At 36.5% G+C, this 22,221-nt stretch overlaps 1 protein-coding gene across 4 annotated transcripts in view; it reads left to right on the top strand.

Annotated features, from left to right (window-relative positions):
• LOC134754343 (protein NDRG3-like) overlaps nucleotides 1–22,221 on the top strand; it is a 110,259-nt gene that overhangs the window by 70,724 nt on the left and 17,314 nt on the right. For all 4 annotated transcript variants that reach the window (XM_063690623.1, XM_063690624.1, XM_063690621.1 and 1 more), the window contains one exon: nucleotides 21,684–21,825. In XM_063690623.1, the coding sequence (XP_063546693.1) occupies nucleotides 21,684–21,825 (142 nt within the window). The remainder of the gene's footprint in view (nucleotides 1–21,683; nucleotides 21,826–22,221) is intronic.

The following is a 22,221-nucleotide window of genomic DNA, read 5'->3' as shown; positions in this document are numbered from 1 at the left end:
AGCTGTTCGTCGAAAAGGTCAAATCATGGGGCCGATTTTTGAATTTCGACCGCTCGATTTCGTGTATTTCGTTCAATAATATCTCCACTACTAGTCATTTAAATTCTACTAATAGAATTGAAAAACAAGTGGTCAATACCACTCGATTTTGTATTTCGCCGTTTTCCACCGATCGAGTGACGAAATCGAGCGATCGAAATTAAAAAATCGCTCCCCAGATACTTGTTTAAGCACTGCAGTTTCAGATATGAAGATTAAAATGAGTGTTTAGACATTTTTCCAAACATACGGATCATATAGGTACGAATATTATTCAGTAAGTAAGTAAAAAAATATTCTTTATTGCACCAATAATTATACATTTTACATACATGTAAAACTACAAAAAAAATTAGAACCATGTAACAAGAGGCTATGCAACGCCAACTTATTTTTAAACCGACGACCTCTCTAAAAGTCTAGAATAGTGTAGTACAATAGGTAAGATAAAATGGTTCTACAAATACATTTTGTACGTCGAGAAGCAAATACTACTAAATTAATTCGTTTATACATACATTAAAACAGTCATTAAGTCTTTAGGGTCACCTGGAAAATAAATTATTAAATAGACGTAAAAAAAGTTTTAATTAACTGTTTTTGATGGTACATAGTCATTTCTTGGTAAAACAATATTTTATGTTATGTGTGGCCAGGATACGCATAAAGCTATTTCCAATACAGCTGCAATGAATGGCCGGGTCGAGCACAATACCGCCGGTATCCGGGGTATTCCCGGTAGCCCGTAGCCGTAGCCTGACGACTTATTGCGTTCCAATGCGTTCATTATGACCCGCTATTGCAGGCTTATCCAGTTTTTGATTAATTTTATCGTAATGTTTTTAATACGTATAATATTTAGTATAAATTGTAGTTTCTTGTGGTATTTTCGGCACTCTTGATACGAAATATACCAGACTAAATTTATAATGTAAGGCACAAATTAACGAGAAACTACTAGTAAAAAGTATATGAGTATAATAACTACTCGTAACTCGTACTTGCTTACTGAGTTTAGCTTAGCTTAGGGAACACGGGAATGGTACTCATTATGGATAATATTACCCACTTCCACTAAAATTAATATTGGTGGTATACTAATTGGTACATTGTTTGTCCCCAGACAATAATTTCGTATTTATACGACCTCGTTTTAATAGCAATTCAAACGTAATAATGCTACAAACAACCATATTGTAACTGAAACCGGTAAATTTATCCAGCATTCTAAAAACCGACAACAGTGCGATAGCTGAAAAATGCCAATGCTGAGTTCGATTCTTTATCGAAGTAAAAGGGCATGGCAAGTCAGACCGCGGTAGGCCCATTGACATTTCAATATTTCAAGCGCAGCACCAAATGAGTCCGGGCAGAAGTCTATTTTTCTTTTCTCAAAGAGTTCTAAAACATATAGGCAATTGTATTTTGTGCAACAGACCTAATTATGTACCGTTGCACACAATATTTTTTCTAAGACAGCAGCAAACACCTAAAATTATAAATAAAATCAAAGTAAATAATTGTTTATAGATCTTTGCCTATAAATCAGAATAAAAAAAACCGGACAAGTGCGAGTCGGACTCGCCCACCGAAGGTTCCGTACTTTTTAGTATTTGTTGTTATAGCGGCAACAGAAATACGTCATCTGTGAAAATTTCAGCTGTCTAGCTATCACGGTTGGTGAGATACAGCCTGGTGACAGACAGACAGACAGACGGACAGCGAAGTCCTAGTACCCCTAAAAAATAACAGTCGCATAATATTGTATGTATGAACCAGTGTTCTTAGGATCCTAACAGCAGTCTGTTAGGATCCTAAGAACACTGCGCCGGGACCCCGCACGCCGCACTTCTTATGAAGTTGATTTCAATCTACAAATAAGAGTGCGGAGTAGAAAAAATTGTATAATATATTATAAAAGACGTTATAAGACTTACAAAGTAAAATGTGGTAGCAAAACAGAAATGTCTCGAATTAGTAAACGCTTTATTTAGAATCCGGTCTCAACTATAATATATCGTAAGTGACTGGGTTACAAATGAGATTATTCATCTCTTTACCAAGTGAGTTCTGTCATCCTTAAACGGTTTGCGTAAAGAAGGAAATAACTTACTTTCTACGGTGACATATTGTTTATTTCGTTTTATATACCTACTAATCGCCGGCAGATTTTTTAATGCGAATAATTCTTGTGTGAAATGGGGGAGTTACTTAGCGCCACTTGCACCGGGGTTAACCGGTTAAACCATTACCATGGTGACCAGTACAATTTGACACTGAGTTAATGGTTTAACCGGTTAACCCCGGGTTAGTGGGATGGTGTAAGTGGCCCTTACTGATCTTAATTAAAATACCTATGTATATCATAACTGGTCACCTATAAGTGGCTAAACATCTGTAATGTTAATTATAATTATCCTTGTTCCTATGTACCTATTTGTGTAGATGTATTATCCGTTGGCGATCCTTAAATAAATAAAATAAATAACACTCCAAAGTCCTTGCAAAAGTACCTGTGTTATTATAGTTATTTGTTATACAAGGGTGCAAAGTTGTATTTTACCCGCGAGTGTAGAATTGAAACACGAGCAAGCGAAAGGATACTATAGGTGAACCACGAGCGAAGCGAGTGGTTCTAAAATAGAATCCTGAGCGTAGCGAGTGTTTCAACACACGAGAAGTAAAATACATTTGCGCCCGTGTGTAACACAAAACTTTTCACCTCACTATAGCGAGGAAAGTGGAACATCCACAGGCGTTAGATCATCTTCATCACTGGAATCACTCATTTCTTTACGATATTATAACAGAAAACTCTGGAAGTTGTGTATTTTTACGCGAGTCGGTGAGAAAAGGTTTTTTTTTTATCCTATCTGGCTTTTACTCCCCGCAATTTTGCACGGGGTGAATTTGCCAATGTCGGTTTTTGACTTTCACACGTGAGGAGAATGTTCGGTAGTCTGGGAGGTGTGAGAAAAGGTTTTAAGTAAAAAAAATGTTGACAATGTTAACATTTCTGATGTATGAAATGTCAACGATGCGTTTTGAAATTGCATCGACTCAACTTGTGCGTTCAGAATTATATTTAACATCATTATAAAAAAACAAACGTTTCTTATGGAATTTTAAGGTTTATGACTTAAAATCATTAAATAAAGCTAAATTTGGTATTTTTAATTAGATTCTCAAACCATTTATTTAATGATAATTAATATCGAACGAATCATTATCATGAGCGTTTTACGTTTTGTTATCTGTCAAGCTACTTAAACACGATCCATCCAAGGTCAAATTACTTTCCCCACTAGTGGATAAAACGCGTTTTTCCCCACTTGTATTGAAGGATAAACGACAACTTTCCGAGCTAGTGAGGGGAAAAATATTTATTATGCTTTCATTGTACTTTTGTGCACATGTCAACGGGCTTTACAAGTGCTTCAAAAAAACTCAGTTTTTAACACTACAAAACTGTTGTGTTCAAATAAGTGTTTATCAAAATCTGCAGATATGTAATATTTAAAACATATTGAAGTTTCTCATGAAATAAAACTATGAAAACGGATTATATCGCGTATATTGAAGTTATAATACATCCCGACGTTTCGAACCCTTTACAGCGTTCGTGGTCAACGGGTGACCAATGGGTAATCCGTTTTCATAGTTTTATTTCATGAGTAACTATCGCGGTAACCGAAGACAATATTATATTGAAGTTTCCTTTAGTAGAAGTAACTTTTGTAAAAATAAATAGTACTTAATGAACGTTATCAACTTATCAAGTAACAAGTTTTGTAGAAAAAGCATTTTCCGTACCAATTTCGTTTGGTTGCAAAATGCAGTTGACGTAAGGAGCTTAAATTGCTTGAACGCCTTGAAAACGGGGTCCTTAGTTATCCTGTCTTTAGAGAAAGTATCTTTTTTATTTAGGTTCTTTTCAATACATACCTACTTCATATTTTAGGTAAGTATATTAAAGATTGTCGACTATAACCACAATGATTCTGTTAAACCTGAATTAGAACTCATAAAATTATAGAATTAAATTCTTGGTATATTTTTCAGTGAGATTATTAAATTAATAAGTATTTAACGGGCTGTTTCCGTAAGCCAGATGTTTAATTTTTATCCCATTTTAAGTAATATTTTTGATAAAGTTGAAGTAAATTCATATCCTGGTATCTATTATATAGAACGACCAAGTTAATTAGCGATTTGTTATTTAGATTAAAACATATAAGTGTTCTTACAGGTGTTCTTCATTAGTTGTGTACAGAACTAATATGAAAGTTGACGTCAGAATCCATATCTTCTTATCACCTTCATGGGCCCCTGGGCTTTGATATATTATGTATAAATATTAGGCCTTTTACTACTCCGCTCAAAACGCATTGTAATTATTGTAGATACCTACTGTAAAGTACCTACTGTAGTTATTATGTTTTTACTATATTCTTTTATTAACTTTAATAACAGAAAATTTTATAGTCAAAATTAGTATTTAGCTTAATAATTATTCCATGATAATGTTGTGTACAATTGTAATCGTAATGTAAGTAATGTATAAATTGCTTATGTAAGGAATATTTTACAATGTTGTTTGCCTGCATTATGTTATTGTACCTACCAAAATAAAATAAAATAAAAGTGTAGCAATTGGCTATGTTTATACTTACCTACCACGCGACTTCGAATTATTGTACTATGCCATCACTAGTCTTATGTAAGTCAGTATTAAGAATCCTTAGATATACATATGAAGTTTCCCTTGAGAAAAATATGATGGATACTTTAGCGTTGTTCGTGCTACTAATTATTTTTTCATGCATTATATACATATAAGTATGTAGCTAGTTTGTTAAAAGGAATTTAAGCGAACGTGTCTTTATATTTATGCCATTAGGGATTGATCAAAGATGGCAAAGTTTGTAAGTTTCAGCATATTAAGGAAAAATTTGAATAATCTTCATAAAATGTTTCTTAATTTAATATTGCACACACATCAAATAAATACAGGTGGCAGTTGGACATTATGCTACATATTTACAGTCAGATTTGGAAAATAAATAAATAAATGTGCCATGAAAATAATGCAATTTGTTATTTGCCATTTTAGTGCTAACGACCACTGAGCTGGAGCGGTATTCGACATGCGTTAAGTGACGTTTCGTGTTGAACTTCAGTTGAATGGAAGAAATCGTGTGTTGTCAAATAGGTAAATTTGACATTAGCAATCCACAGTTAGGTGACAACGAAACCAAACCGAACCACGCAGAGTTCAGAGCCATTTTAAACCGTATAGTAGTAAGAAAACAAAGTTGATTTTTGTTGCATAATTTTTTCAATGAATGAGTTTTGGTGTACAACCAAATGATACTTTCCACAGTTGATGAACAAATGATTCATTCCACTGTTGAACTGATGTTGAAGCCGAAACTGACAGTTGTGCATCTCGAATAGGGCCCCTGAACCGCGGACGGGTTGACGGTCAGACTGACAGGCAGACGGACATAGCGAAACTATTGATTCCCAGTTGACTACGGAACCATAAAAATAGTAATTCTTTTCATAAATCCAAAGTAATGCCGTCATAAACTATAGGTAGTATTTATCTATAACTGTGTCAAAGAGATAGTGTAATGTTTCGATTTTTAGTGTAATATTGTTGGAAAGATATACTTATACAGGCTGACTTTTGACTATGTCATCATTGCCGCACATTTTCGAACAAGTTGTCAAAAACACTGCCAATGATTAATACAGTATGTTTCTTTTTGTTGGCGATCATTGGAATTAATTTTTGTTCGAAAATTTATTTTTTTATCTTTTGTTCGTATTAAAAAAATATTAACGTTAGAGCATTCCTGAGAAGTAACCCTACGTGGGATTTCAGGGTTTGTCCAATGGCTAAGGTCAACCTGTATATGTGTACGCCCAAATACGACAAAACTGCGAGATAGTATCAGCCCGCATTCGAACTTAAACGTGCAAATCCGAAAAGTCACACACGCCGAAGACTTCCAGGCGAATCCATTGACTCGTGGTATTCTACCATTGTTCGGTAGAACTAGGTCAGACTCCAATTAGAACTAGACGAAGGGGTCGTGACGTCAACGCCTCGGCGTACTTACGTTTTATTACCTGCGATTGAGAAATGCTCGTTACTAATACACGAGGTATACAATCTTCAAATTACAATTTCTACGCGAAAAATCGTATGATAGCAGCCATAACTGGCAGTCTCAATGAATTTTCCAGGCATTTATTTGGTAAATTCCTCAGCGTATAAAATGCAGTGGCGGAAGCACTCCCGTTAAAAGGGATGCCAGGCACGTCGCTGTATGAGCTTGTTTTAGCAAGATTAGACGTGACATGCCGTAGTCTATCAAATATGCAGCTTCGGATAAAAGCGCTTTCACTATTAAGGGGTTTCATCAACCAGCTCTGTGCGAGTTAGCCGAGCGCACTGAAATAATCCATCATCAGCTACATATTCCAAAATGTTAACGGCGCTAGCACCACTCTGATACCTCCTACACATCTTGAGAATATATATTTAGTATAATCGCAAGACGGCAGCGCTGCAGCAGCGGATCGATGCCTTGAACTCGATCTGTCATGTTTATGATTAAGAAAACATAAACAGTAGATACTTATATAGTAAACATAAACAGTAGATATTTATGCGATTAGGCTAAAGTAAGCTAGAAAAGCAAGATGAATGGTCTATTTCAATCATCGATAAAAGGAAGAACGATTCAAAAAATATCGAGATGATGTTCGACAAAGTCGACGACAGCACGATCAAAATTACTTAGTTTTAAATATTACTGGGTAACACTATGACCCTCACTCAGCGATTCCCTGACTACTCTCAGTGTAAGTTATCTTTAAGGCGTAAAAGCGTGAGGTACCCCGCAAACGTCTTTGGACTTAATTAGACCGGGCCAGCATTAGCTGCAAATTTTAACTGCAAATTAAGTTTCTAAGGAGAGTCTGCCCTCTGTGAACTCTTTTAAGGCTCAATTTAAATCTGGCTGGAAGTAAAGAAGTTATTTTACCAACCAGTGATCCAACTAGCCTACAATTTGTCCCGACTACTAATAAGAGGTAGATCGATATCGGTTAAGTCAATGGGGTAATTTTATCACCTAGGCATTGGCTCTTACAGCGCTTGTCACTAAACTTATTTAACTACCTATACCATTTGCGCACGGGCAGTAACTGGGTTCGTTAGTATTAGTAAGTATTTTAATCGCGTATATAATATATACATTTTTGTAATCACTTGTCCATCTAGTCATACTTCACTGTACTTCATTTTCATCATTTGTGGTTTATTCTGGTACAATTTGGTCGTACAAAAAAATTACACTTACGGTTTTTTTATATTTACCAAAAGTTTTTAGTACCGAGATAAAAAAACAGATACCTATAACCTAATATGAAGCTAAATGTCTTTAATTTCTGCTATAAACTTTAGAATTAGAAAAACTTAAAAATTACCATCATGCCGCAAAATATTACAACAGAAAATCCTGAACTTATTGTAAATTCCTTTAACGATTTCTTTACCTCTGTTTACGCTGGTCAGGAAGCTCATGACGCAAACCCAGTCGCCTCACGCGGTCGCCCAGTACGCACCCCAGTTCCTTCATCAGTATACTTGTATCCAGTTTCTGAACTCGAGGTATTTAAACTTATACGTGGAGTTAAAAACACGCTTAGCTCAGGAATTGACGATATCCCTTCAAAATTACTTCGATTTTGTGCTATCGAACTGACAACACCACTATGCATGTTAATTAACCAGTCTAAAGGACTGGTGGGAAGGAGGAAGGAGTATTCCCGCAGCAACTTAAGGTATCTCTAATAAAACCTATACACAAGAAAGGGAGTACTCTTGACACTAACAATTATCGTCCCATAGCACTATTGCCCACCCTTTCTAAAGTATTCGAAAAGTGTATGTGTAACAGAGTCTATAAGTTCCTGGAAAAAAATCAGACTTTAGACGAAAATCAGTATGGTTTCAGAAAAAATCGATCGACTGCACTCGCCCTTACCAACTACACACAAGATATCATGGAAACTCTTAATAATAGACGTCTGGCGGTTGGATTGCTCCTAGACCTCACAAAAGCTTACGATAAAGTTTCTCATGAAATATTGCTTAATAAATTATACGGATCAGGAATCAGAGGCATAGCTTATGATTGGTTTAAATCTTATCTAGAAAAGCGCCCGCAACTTGTCCAAATAGAATACCTGAATCCATCTAACTATCAATTGGAATCAATTAGGTCTCGTTACACCATGCCCACCACCACCATGGTGGTTGGTTCGGTTTCTGTTATACGTAACAGAAATAAAAGGCTCAGGCTTCCTTGCGGGATCGCAAGGAAGCGTTTTGTGGTGTCTTTTATTTTAATTATACATTAATGACCTACCTAAAGAAATTAATGCTAAATGTACTTTATTTGCAGATGACGTCTATCCTTTTTGATTTTAAAAATAATGAAAATTTTAATGCAAAGCTGGCACAAACCTTAAATCATATTAATTTGTGGATCCGCGACTAAATTGATTCAATTCTATCATTATCAAAGAACTCCTTTACAATTAAAATTAACGCTTAATAACACAGAAATCGAAGAAGTTGAAACTCTTAGGTATTACTCTGGATAACAATATTAACTGGAAAACACACATATTAAACACTAAAACCAAAATATCCCAGTTTCTTTATGGACTTTTTACGCTCCGCAAAACTACTAACTTCAGCACTGCACTAGCCGCCTACTATGCCTTCGCTAATTCATGGTTTCGATATGGAATTTTAACGTGGGGAAACAGTACAGATGTGCATGACTTGTTTCTTATGCAAAAAAAATGCGTTCGCGTGCTAGTCGGAATCAGAAATTGGGAAATCCATTCCTTTACATCGTAGAGTTATGCATATATGTAAGAAAAAACAAACATTTGTTCAAAGAGCTACAGAATAAAAGACAAAAATATAAACTCGAATTACCCCCGCCAAAATTAGAAATATACCGTAAAAGCCCTCACTATGCAGCAGTAAAATATTATAATCACCTACCAAATTACTTAAAAGCAGAGGAAAGGGACAAGATGTATGCATAGAAGTTGAAATCGTTCCTTGCTGAAAAAGCATATTATTCAGTAACCGATTTTGTCACTGATAGTTTTGTTAAGTAGTTTTGATCTCTTAAAATTATAAAGCTAGTTAATTTAAGGGTCCATGAGACACTACTATTTTTGTAACAACTTGTTTTTTACCATGGTGCAATAAATTATTATGATTATGAATTATCAGTGCTTTGAGAATGCCTGTAATCTTAATCACTTTCCCATACTTACACGGCATGTGAAACTTTGCCACATGAATAGTTGTACATAGTTTGCCACCTTTCGAAAGACGTGCCACTACTTGGTGCCTAGAAATCTGGCAACGTCGCCTCACCTTTGTAAGATACTTAAGAAAGATAACGTTGCATACCGAATGCCAATGTCATAATCATAATACCTACATCTTTAAAACAGTTTAATAGTATCTACGTTGATTTGTAACTATCGTAAAAAAATAACAGTAAGTGTAAGTACCTATATTGAGAATATCTACTTACTTTTCCTCATTTGTCGGAAGAGTAAAAAACGATAATTAATTGTTTGTTTTGGTATTCCTGCATCCACACACTAGGTACAAGCTGACCTATTTTTTCGTTGCGAAGACATTTCTTTCGTATGATCTCTGGCGTATTCGAGCGCGCGATGACGTGCGTGCGTTAGCGCGTGTGGCAACCAACGAACCAACTGGCTTGGTAAGTTGGTACCGTGAAGGGGACGCGATTCGTAGGTATAAATCCGAGCTCGCGCGGAGAGTTCCATAGGCCTGGCATGGGACACTAATATTCATATTGTATTCGTACCGAATTTTCATAACTGAACATGGAACTAGGGTCATAATGGCACATGAAGTGAACTGTCGCTAAAACAACGAATAATCCAGAGGTGTTTGGTCAGGGGGCTCAATAAAATGCGGGATTGTTCTCGATTAAGCGTGCTGCCATTTGTAATAAGTACTTAGGTAACATAGGTATGTCGTATGAGTTTTTTGTGTCAGTGATGTCTAGCCATCATACTAAAAAGCTGCGCAAAGTGGAATAAAGTTTCATTTGTTTGCTCCACTGTTGCTAGGATTCAAATTATAAAACTTCGATACTTAACGTTATACTATCCTTTTCGCTCATACTAAATTCATGAAGGATAGTAAACATGAAAATAAAGTCGCGTTCCGAATAGGTTTAGCTTGGATCAATATTATGCATTAGTTGCCAAAACATGCTACGCTTCGTACCGCACTCCATGCATAGTAATTAATATGGAGTATACTATTAATCTGTATCTGAAAATAACCACTTTTAAAAGCAACGCATTGGAATTACCGATGTAACCCTAAACTAAAAAAATAATCGATTTCAATGTTTCGCTAAACCTAACATAAATAAATTTGTGCTTGAAAATGGAGACCTAATAGGCTCTCCAAACATGTCGAGCGAGTGACAATTTAAATTCGATGAATAAATTTACCGTTTGAAAAAGTGCCGTTGAAATACATGTACTATACCTATGTTAGTTTCACGACGCATTGGGTTACTGTAATTTCATGCAAATATATTTGTAATTAATATAAAATATGTATAACAAATACGTATGAATAATATTTGCTTGGTTCAATTTATACTAAATTGAAGTTCCCACCATAAGCAATAAGATGTACTTAACAATTAACTAGGCAATTATTAGCTAAGTCTACGTTTAAGGGAGTTCCCTCTGCCAAGAAACTGTCCTGTTTGGCAGAAGAAAAAACTTGTATGTTGTCGTCCTATGGTACCACATTGCTACAGAGGGCCTTCGTGGAACGTCGCCATCCGCTCCTGTCCTGTGCCTCGCGCTCCGCCTTCCTCCAACTCAGTCCTGCTGGCCGCAGCTCAGCGTCGACAGTACGTGTGCGCCGGCCGGCCGTGTTGTCCTCTGGTCTTCGGAGGGTGTGCTCTATCCACTTCCGTTGAGCGATTTCTTGTTTGACCGGGACTTGGTGGCATCGATTCCATAGATCCTTGTTGCTGACAGTGTTCGGCCAGAATATGCGCAGAATGGATCCTAGGAATTCGTTGACAAACACTTGTAGCTGCCTATCAGACCCTTTGTCTCCTTCCAAGTCTCGCAGACGAAGAGCCTGTCATCACTATGGAATCGAAGAGGGAAATTTTGATCCGCCGATGAGCACGTTCGAATCCCAGACCGGTTTTAGCTAGGCAAAAGCGCCTTTGGCTTTCTTGATCCTCGCGTCGACGTCGTCATCAGAGCCACCACTGTTGGTCACGGTGCTGCCGAGATACGTGAACTTTGCGACAGATTCCAGCGGTGTACCATTGAGTCTGATGGGTCATTTATCGCACGTCTGGACTCGCATTTCGAGGGTCTGCCTAGCGTTGATTCGTAGGCCCTTCTCTTGAGCTTCCTCTCGTAACGAGTCCAGCTTCATTTGGAGGTCAGGCAGTGAAGACGAATCCAACACTATGTCGTCTGCGTAGTCGAGGTGCTCCAGGTGTAAGCTTTCGTTCCATGTGATGCCCCTGGGTGTTTCCGTTACTTTCCGCATGATTTCAACATCATATGTTCATATAATCAAAGATAGACATAACTCCGTAATAGATGGATACAGTCTAAGGAAAAAACGTGCCTCGAAAATCACGAAAATTTGATTCTCGATCAGATGGCGCCACTACCTTTGGCCTACTCTCGTATAGAGGGCGTTGACGGTTTCGTTTGTTGTTTAACAATTTTAACGCATATCAGTGAAAGGACATGGATCAAATCATATAAAAATAATTAATGCAAATAACAAAAAAAAAACATTAATCCATATTTAAATACATTTTATTGTATTTTTATAAATCTTCATTTTTAGTTTTGAAAGTGTGTCGATAGATGGCAGTGAATTTACTGTGGTTCCAAATTTACTATGACAGTACCGCTCTATCTGTTATATCCTCTTTGATATAATGTATACATTGGGTTTATTTCGCCTGAATAAATGTTTATTTTTTTTACTTGCAATAATACCTTGAGGATTTATCCTGTCCCTTGACCTATTTAATGAATTCGGGAATAACAAAGCAAACTTCAAACCCTTCGGGTAATTCATACATCTATTAGCTATTCACCACAAACATTGACTTATCAGAATTTGACGAAAACGTGGTAATCGTCTCAATTAGCCCGGATTCGCGGAAACGATTCGGCAGTCCCGCAGCTTTGATTGGGGTCGCTAATTGATGAGATAGTTAATGTTGACGGATGAAATTTAGGATTATTATTCATTATTTTTTAAAATATCCTAACAAAAATTAAGATCATTGTTATCTTTATTTAATAAATGAAATTGAAATTGAATTATGATCCATAACGAGCTGTTTACACTACACTACCTTTCTATTTCTTATTATTTCACAACAGCCATATATGTATCAGCAATCAGCATTTTTTTGACGTACTACTATGCTAAGTACCATCAGTACGTATGTGTGAATAGGACATGTTGACTTACTTCGTTATAATTGTAATACAAAAACATAACATTTCATCGCATGTTGAAATTATAAATATTTTGGGACAATCTTACACAAAACGACAAAGTATGGGGAGTAAGGTCTCCATTACACCGCTACGGCTGCTGGTGGAGTATGTACACCAGAAGACTAGCTACACGCAGAGTACGTTCTAGCTTCGATCGCGCCACTACGTGCACTTCAAATCTTTTGTGGTGCGCGTGCCGCGACCGTTGCAGGGGACCATAGAGTGCACCGACTTCTGGCCGAAGGGTGTCGTGTTTCGGAGGTTCCGAGGCAAACTGCTGAATCCGACAAAAGACCAGACGATTCAACGGAACCACGCCGTTTTGTCGCCTAAATAGTGTTTAGTTTTTAAGTTTATAAAATGCATATAAATGTTAGTCTGTAAGGTATTTATAATACATATGGGCCTTGTTGCCTGATTGAATTTTTTAAATAAATAAATATATACATGTGTAGTCTGATAGGTGTCTCGGGGGACCACAGAGCGGGCTCCTTCTTTGCTCAGAGATTGAGTCTGGCGGTGCAAAGAGGTAACGCCGCCGGCATTCTGGGGTCTACGCCGCGCCGGAAGCAGGGAATTTGAGGGAGGTTTTTTTATTTTTATATTTAGTGCTATTTTAGTTTTAGTCCCTTATTAGGTTTTAAGTTTTACTTTTAAGGTAGGTATTCATTTTATCTTCCTTCCTTATTGTTTGTATGTATTGTGTATTTTTCATCAATAAACTGCTCTGAGAATATCTGAGATAAACACACAAATACTCGTAAATATCCTTACCAGGATTCGAACCCGGGACCTTCTGCTTCGTAGGTATAGGATCACTACCGGCTAGGCTAGGAGGCTAAAAGCAAAATAGAAATCATAGTGGAAAAAAGAGCCACTAAGATTTACATTGGTTCAAAATAAAGCACTATTTCCAAAATGATTACATTTTAGAATGGTAAAATTATCCGCCCGGACTTCGTCCACGTAGATATCGTAAACAACTTCAACACCGTTTTAACCCAGTTAAAAGACGAAATTAGATGAATAGGTATTTATTTCATGTGTCATGGTCGAATGTATTCAAATAGTACTAGTAGTCAACTTAAATGACATGTGTCAATTTAAAATAACTTTGTAGTGGTAGGGTTGTCACTGATATAAAAATATTTCTTTTTAATGATTTTGTTTTTCTTTTTAATCCAGCTTTACGATTATAACAACTCGATTGTAGTCACTTAGGGCCACTTGCACCATCCCACTAACCCGGGGTTAAGCGGTTAAACCGTTAACCCAGTGTCAAATTGTACTGATAACCACGATAACTCCAGGTTTAACCGGTTAACCCCGGGTTAGTAGAATGGTGCAAGTGGGCCCAAGTGAATATTATATATAAATGTAGGTACAGACATGGTACAAATTTGAATATAATAATTTTAAAAAATTACATTTCACAACTACAAGTATTATGGCTCAGCATTACGTACTCACATTATGTAATGTTAGCTCAATTTGCCCTTTTCATCGTTCTTCAGAATAGAGAATATATTATGGTTTTGCCCTTGATCTCGAAACAATTTGATCTTAGATCAAAACTATCTGTAACAGATATACCGATTTGTATTCAATATTTCAAGCCTCACCTTTTGAATCACACCGTCGGAAATATTACAATAGAAAAGTTTACATTACATATGCCAATTTAAAACGCTATCGAATAATATTACCTATAGATTCGTTTTGACTATACAGCCCGGATGGCGAATGGCCGGATTGATAATGTTACGGCCGTCGGATTATTTATGCCTCTATTTAAATGTACTTAATCATTTGATATTTTACATGTTTATTTCGAATGAACCCAATAGAAAGCGTCCTATCTTAACATTAAATTCACTGGCTATTAGCTATTAGTAAAGCTGGCGATTTACGGATTCAACAGAGTGCATCCTAGAGGATTAGCCTAATGGGCGTGTTGCACATGTTTTTCTACACTCGCGGTCAGGGTTTTCAGTTAAATCGCATTTCCGCCTATCAAGTAAATTGGTTTAGATTTTTTTTTGTGTGAATTGACCAAATTGGTCGAGTACTTATTATTGACTTAATGGACGAGTGCGCGAAACAAAGTGATGCTTTAATACGATACGAGCAGTTTTATATTATTAGAAAGTTACAATTACAAATTTTATCAATTATCACTTATATTTTGTAGTCGGCGTTGAAATGGAACAGAAACAGTGTATTTACAAGTGTAAACAGAATTAGGTATTGCAAATCTCAACTGAATGAAAATAATAAAGTGCGCGTATATTCGCAGGCGTCGTCAAGGCGCAAAAAAAGACCGGCCGGATAATGACGAAAGCTGGGTAATCGCGAACGCAACTAGTATTTCACTATGTTAGAGAGAGATAACATATATGATTTCACTCATCGCCGTCTTAGGATTCAATTACGAGAATTACATACGACGTGGCCAAACATAAGCTATTGTTTTTTTTTTGTTTTATTACCGTGGTGGGTATAGACGAACGAATTGAGTGGGTCAATGACGAACGTTCGGCATTGCCCCATATAGAACAACAATTGTTAATTAAAATTAAAAGTAATTCAATATTTGACTTTAATTCTCCATTTAAAATAAGTAATTCTCCATTTTACGTTTGTTTAAAATGGACCCATAAGAAGTGTACAGACAGACGGGCAGGCGTCTTCACTTGGCTAATATTGTGATTTTTGCCGGGCAGTATGTACGTTGTTAAAATTTAAGTTTAATCCTGACTAATCTGTCGTATTTACATGATCTCATTTTTAGGCTAGCCTGGGTCAATTGTGAACGATCTTAACTGTTCTGTTAGGTGTTCGTGATTGCCCGACCAGTGTCGGATAAACACAAACACCAAGAGGTTTTGTTTTTGTTGTTGTGAAGTTAATTAAATATAGAGAAATTAATACTGTTGATTGTAGTAGTTTAAAGTACGATGGTTTACCTTTCAGAAAAAGCTATTACAGTTAACCTACAAATATGTACTATATTTTGATTTATTACAAAACTCCCTTAGGTGTTCGTAATTACCCCGCCTTCCCCTACTTGTAGCATAGCATGAAGTTATAGTTATACGTAGGTAATGTTGATTCTGGTGTCCCCACACTGCTCGGCATACAGTGAAGTTACAGAACAAATACGGGCGCGGCAAGCAGTCAGCTTTACGTATTTATCGCCATCGATCCCGATTGTCTCCTCAAATACTTATACCACAACCAGTGGTGCCAAGTGAATTAGGATGGGATCTCAATGTTGCTGTGTTATTTAAGTTGTTGTTTATATACAACAACGATTATATATAATACACGATGACGACTGAACCCTGTTCTTGCTAAAGAACAAACCAAGCGAAGGCCGGGACATGACATGACAATTTGATGAGTAATATACGCTCTATTATAATCTAGTTAAACGAGTCATGTAAAAAAAAAAAAATATTTTGGCAAGTATAGGTAGATAACTTTTTTAGGATACATCTGTTTTTTGATTCAATCATTTTTATTTATTTTCTATTTATTTTCTATATTTTATTATCTAAGGGTTTTTATTACAGACGTTTTAATCGCGTATCAACTCGACTTGTCTTTAGTAAGCAACCCTTTTGAGGATAAATAAATTCATAGCACTTAGGTACGTGCGATTTCGATTATTCACTGTATTTCCATTTGAAAAGTTCCAGAAATGATTACGATAAGTAAGGTTTTCCTCATTTAGATTGACTTGAACTGTATGAAAGGGCCCCCTTTTCTGTCACAGCCGTACCCAACGGCCGTACTCTGGGCAAAAAAGCAAGTAGCCGAACACTCCTAAACCTTAATTTATGCGCAGCAGAGTTGATAATCTTAGATAACCAATATGGCCCTGACCGAAATTCACGAGACAAAGTTGAAGGGCTCCGACCGACGATTTGGGCGTCAGGAAGAATTGCGAATAACTGCGTTCTAAAGAGCTTACATATCCTGTTTATTTTCCTAGATGACAATTATCATTAGGCATTACGTATTATTGAATTTCAAAAGCGACCATGTGACCGAGCGAGCTAACCTAACCTAAACTTTTTTATTAATGACATTTCAAACATAAATTAATTATATCGGGTGGAACAGAACGAAGGACTTTTATACAAACGGGGAATTGTTACGGGCTATGTACTTTATTTTTCACTTAATAATCACGTTAATATTTCTACCGTTTGTGAGATACAGTTTGTTAAACATTAGTGTTCAACCCTAGATGTTTCAACCCTAGCACGTAGATCCGAGCTATATCGAATGTAGTCAAGTTAAATGACATGTGTCAATTTAAAATGAAAATACTAAATTACTTTGTAGTGGTAGGGTTGTCACTGATATAAAAATATTTCATTTTAATGATTTTGTTTCTCTTTTTAATCCAGCTTTACGATTATAATAACTCGATTGTAGATCACTTAGGGCCACTTGCTCCATCCCACTAACCCGGGGTTAAGCGTCAACCCAGTGTCAAATTGTACTAGTAACCATAGTAACTCCAGGTTTAACCGGATAACCCCAGGCTAGTGGAATGGTGCAAGTGGCGCTTATAGTTCGTTTTTTTTTGCATTAGAAAAAAGGTAAACAATCTTCACGTGTTTTTTTATTGAAAAACATTTGTTTTTATTACTTATGAGAGCAAAAGAATGTAAAAGATCGTATATGATTTATAATGGTATAACATATTTGCTGTATTATTTTTCAAAACTGATTTTTAATAAAAAGACACGTCAATATAGCTTACCTTCTTTCTAATGCTAAAGAAACGAACTATAAGATAACACTATCCTTTCAGCTCAGTCTCTAGAAATGTTCCACCCTGTATAGTATATAACTTATTAAGATAGTGATATAAGTGATAGGGCGAACCGAAACCGAAAACTTAGTCGTACGAGTATGTATCTTTCAACTTGATTTTTCAACATTCCACTTATAGATAAAGGTTAAAGGTGAGGTGACATACGGATAGTAGGTACTGTTGCCATCCGAGTGCCACCTTAACTTACAGTTTAAAGCTTGTACATACAAGTTTATAATTAAGGATCTACTTCACGCAATATTTTACGATCAAAATATCAATTTACTGGCTGTGTTGTTGACGTCACTTGTTGTCATCCGTTTCCAGGGATGTTTCTTCTTTTCCGTAAGAAAAGAGTACCCGTAACTTTACATTTGATTTTCATATAATACAGAATCGATAAAACCGTGGGAAAAAAATGTGAAAATGCAAACAGGGGATTAGTTACGTAATCGAAAGCGATGAACAGATTGGTCCACCAACTGAGATCGGTTTCACTTTTTAGAGCATGAAATACTCGTATGGGTTTGAAGATCAAAGGGCAGTCACTTTCGTAAAAACGAACTCGTTTTTATATGGCTAAAGGCCGGGACGACGCTAATAAGAAGATTTTTTTCTGTATTCGTTAGGATTAAATATATATTTTATGATATTATTATTATTATTATTATTATTCGTAATGCAGGCAGGCAGTTTAAACAACTGATAATGCCTGTATCCAGAGTCATAAACCGAGTTCTCAGTGTTGAGTAGAATTTGCTTTGTGCTTATCTAATTTATTCTTAAACTCATTGACACTTTGGGCCGCTACTACATCCTCTGGGAGTTTGTTCCAAGCGTTGACCACTCTGTTGCTAAAGAAGTATGAGGATTATTGTAGGACCTGTGAGACACCAGCTTATACTGATGACCTCTCAGGCGGTTGTTACTATTGCGTTCTAGCATCTTATGGAAATCTTTAAGGTCATAGTGTTGGGTTAGTATTTTGTATGTCTCAATCAGATCTCCGCGTTCTCTGCGCCCCTTCAAGGTTGTGAGCTTTAAGAATTGTAGTCTTTCTTCATAGGACATGTTTTTGAGTTTCTTCGGTATCTTGGTGAAACTACGTTGAACTTTCTCCGACATCTCAATATCCTTGATAAAATAAGGGCTCCATACTTGAAATGCGTACTCCAATATAGGCCTAACATAGGTTTTGTGAATTTTGAGCATCATATCCGGCGTCAGATTCCCAAAAGCTTTTCTTATGAGGTAAATAAGGCTCTTTGCTTTCTTAACGATTGCAGTGATATATTCTGAAATGATCGCAAAATAGGTCACGTCTGCTACATTCCTCCAGATGGTCGCATTACGGGGCGGCGAAGCTACAAATGACCACTGCACGCGGCGCATGCCACGGCAATCGGTCGGCGGGGGCGATGGCCACCAATGAGGGCACAATTCCACAGAAATTATCCTACATGTGGAAAGGTTTTACTCTAACAACTGCGAAGGCTGCCAAATATTGAAATTAATAGGTATTTTTATTTTAAAACTTTCATGTTAGTCGTCTGTTTTCAGGCTTGTCGTCTTTGTTTTAAATGTAGAAACAGTATTTGCTATGAACGATTTATGATGCAAGATAATTTCAACTACTTAATCTGGAAAAAGATACTATAGGGCAGTATCTAATTTTCTTTGTATTTTAATAAAATTGGAACCTTTCATCGATATATGAACAAAGAGGAATATGTAGGTGCCACTTGTTTGCCAAATATAACATCGTGGTTTCGAGTTATATTATCTAATTAATACTAAATGTTATGACGATCTACCTAAATGTTCAACTGTGGATTACATTAAAAGATTCGTTCGCACTTGTGACACGACACGACGCGACTTAGGACAAGTAACGACAACGACAGCTGTCTTGTATTTATGTGACGCTACGCTACGCTTTACATGCAAATATTTTTCTCCTAGCATGCATATATAGCATGTGTCAATTGTTTGTGTCATTAATTACAGTACAGAACTCCTTGGCAAGAAACGTACGCACAGTAACCCGAAGTGTCTATTTTGTAGGTGAATAAACTGCATTAATAGGGCACAGTCGCGACGGCCTGGCGCCGTCTGTGTCCCGCTGCCAATCAAATGGGGGTGTATCCATCGTGAAACATTCGTACGCTTATGCCTTTTAGATACTTGTGTCATACACCCTCCAATTACGTAGCTATCTGTTACAGAATTGCGCTTACTTGGTACCAATAAGTCTAACACGCCATTCTACTGGATTACTATCAAAAATCGTCGGTTGTACTAAAGATTAGGCCAGGATCCTTGTCGTACACAGACAAGAGGTTAATCTCCCTTATTTAACTTTTCCGCTCTACTTATAATGGTAATAGTTATTTTCCCAGCTGCCAAACGTAAAACTGTTATGACATATGTTGCTTGCTTTTAATGACATGCATATTGAGAGTCAGAGTATTGTACGCCAAATTCTGGCTGGTTGTGATGTAACCAAATACTAACCCTACCACAATTTATAACCACTCACATTCAAACAAAAAATAATTTGTACTTGTATTTTATTTAAAAATAGTCTAGTTTGAAATTACTTTAACAGTTTGTATTGAATATTATTGAGGGTTGCAAGGGTTTTGTATTCTCAAGACTTAAGGGGCCAACTCACTATCAGTCAGCCGGACGATATCGGCCTGTCAGTTAGAACAAAAATTTGACAGAAAGTTCCGAACAACTGATAGGCCGATATCGTCAGGTGGACTGATAGTCAAGTGGCCCCTTTAGTTTATTTCAGTAGTACGATAATATGTTGCTATACGCAATACCTATCTCAATTTCAAGTGGATAAGTCGAACTGCATCTGCATGAAAATCAGCTACAAATGACAGCCAATAATATAAAATCGTTTAAAGATAGTTCCATTTACTAATTCTCGGTACACTATCACTATCGCCTCGCACTCGTATTTACCTTGCATTTGAATAGCTCTTGTCGGAAAGAATGGAGCCAGCGGAATCGTTGTTACCGCAGTATTATGTAACACTCGCTCGATATAGGTTACCTACGTAGGTGGCCGTCTGGCCTGGCTATGCCTCTTTAAAGCATAAGAAAATCATTAGCCGGAAAATTGTGTCCTCACGGCGTAAACAACTGTTTGATCCTTAATGACCCCTTCCTAGCCACACTTATTACCGCTGATATCAGTTTATAATATCGATAATAACCATGCCGTGACAATAGTTGCTACGTGCACAATTTGGTTATAAAGTTTGAGTTCATTTGCCGCAGTATTATGTAACCTGGTCGATCGGGTACGTTTTCAGCTGTCGGGCTTGTTTCGGACTTACTCGCTTGAGTAAATAACTATGTATCGAACAAATAAGTGGTCAATTACTCTCATATTTAATAGGTATGGGTATTTACTAGACACTAGCCAACAACCATTTTTGTATATTTCAATTCGTAACTTACTTACGAATTATCATTTGATATTTGTAACTACTAGGGCAAAGATAAACATCTAGACAAAACTTACGTTTTGATTGACGAACAAATTTATAATTATAAACTGAAAAAAACTGAAATAAATAAATAGTAGTGTGTCTACTTGAAAAACCACAAATTAAAATATTTTCATAGAAAATAATTTAATTTGTTCTTAGAGAAATTTATAATTGTACGTTATAGGAACCTTTCTAAATTCGAATTCCTACTAATTCTACTAATAATAAAACTTCAGTTCGAATACGTTAAGGTGTTTATTTAGATATATTTTGTGAATTTTTGCTGGTGTTCTGATTTGCAACTAATGCAATGTCATGGTTTTATATCAGAATTAAATTAAACTAGATAGATTGCATTAACATTTTACAACCGGTATGCACTTCTAGCGTATCGAGCAATTGTGTGTATTGTACATTCTCGTTATCTTTTTTTTTATCGTAATTCAATGGATGACTGTTAGGCCGTATTTTATGTAAGCAAAAATATGTCTTAGTTTTATTTACGGCTGTTGTTATCCTGAATAGCAATAAAATATAAAATAAAATTATATTACGTTTTATTGTCTTCGGTTACCGCGATAGTTACTCATGAAATAAAATTCCGTTTAATCCGTTTTCATAGTTTTATATTACGTTTGTTCCAGCTACATCTACCCGACTATGGATGAGCTGGCCAATCAGCTCAACTACGTGCTGGGCCACTTCGGCATCAAGTCGTTCATCGGGTTCGGCGTTGGCGCAGGCGCCAACATCTTAGCGCGCTTCGCTCTGGCCTACCCGCAGAAGGTACAACCGTTGGTTATCCATTGTTATGGGGCCTGTAGATGGGCCATATCTTCACTGCAATATGTGTCCGGCAACTATTGATGTCTTTCTCTAACATGTGAGTAAGAGAGGGACACCAATAGTTGCCGACCACATATTGCAGTGAAAATGTGGCCCGTCTACAGACCCCTTTACATAAGTAGTGCTTGGAAAAAGGGTAGGCTCTGGAGGTAACTACTTGATAGTAATAAGTCTAATGCTTAGTTACCTAGATCTAAGCGCTGTTCTAAAAAAACTGTATCATTACGTTTTTTGTTGTTTGTGGAATGTAATGTTATTTTCTCTAAATAACCAGCTGTTTCGATCCCAACGAGACAAAAAACCGTTACCGTTCTATATTGCGGACCAAAATGGACG

The sequence above is a fragment of the Cydia strobilella genome, chromosome Z, assembly GCF_947568885.1.
Source record: "Cydia strobilella chromosome Z, ilCydStro3.1, whole genome shotgun sequence".
Classification (NCBI taxonomy): domain Eukaryota; kingdom Metazoa; phylum Arthropoda; class Insecta; order Lepidoptera; family Tortricidae; genus Cydia; species Cydia strobilella.
The sequence above is the reverse complement of the archived record's forward strand: the minus strand, read 5'-3'. Positions and strand labels throughout refer to the sequence as shown.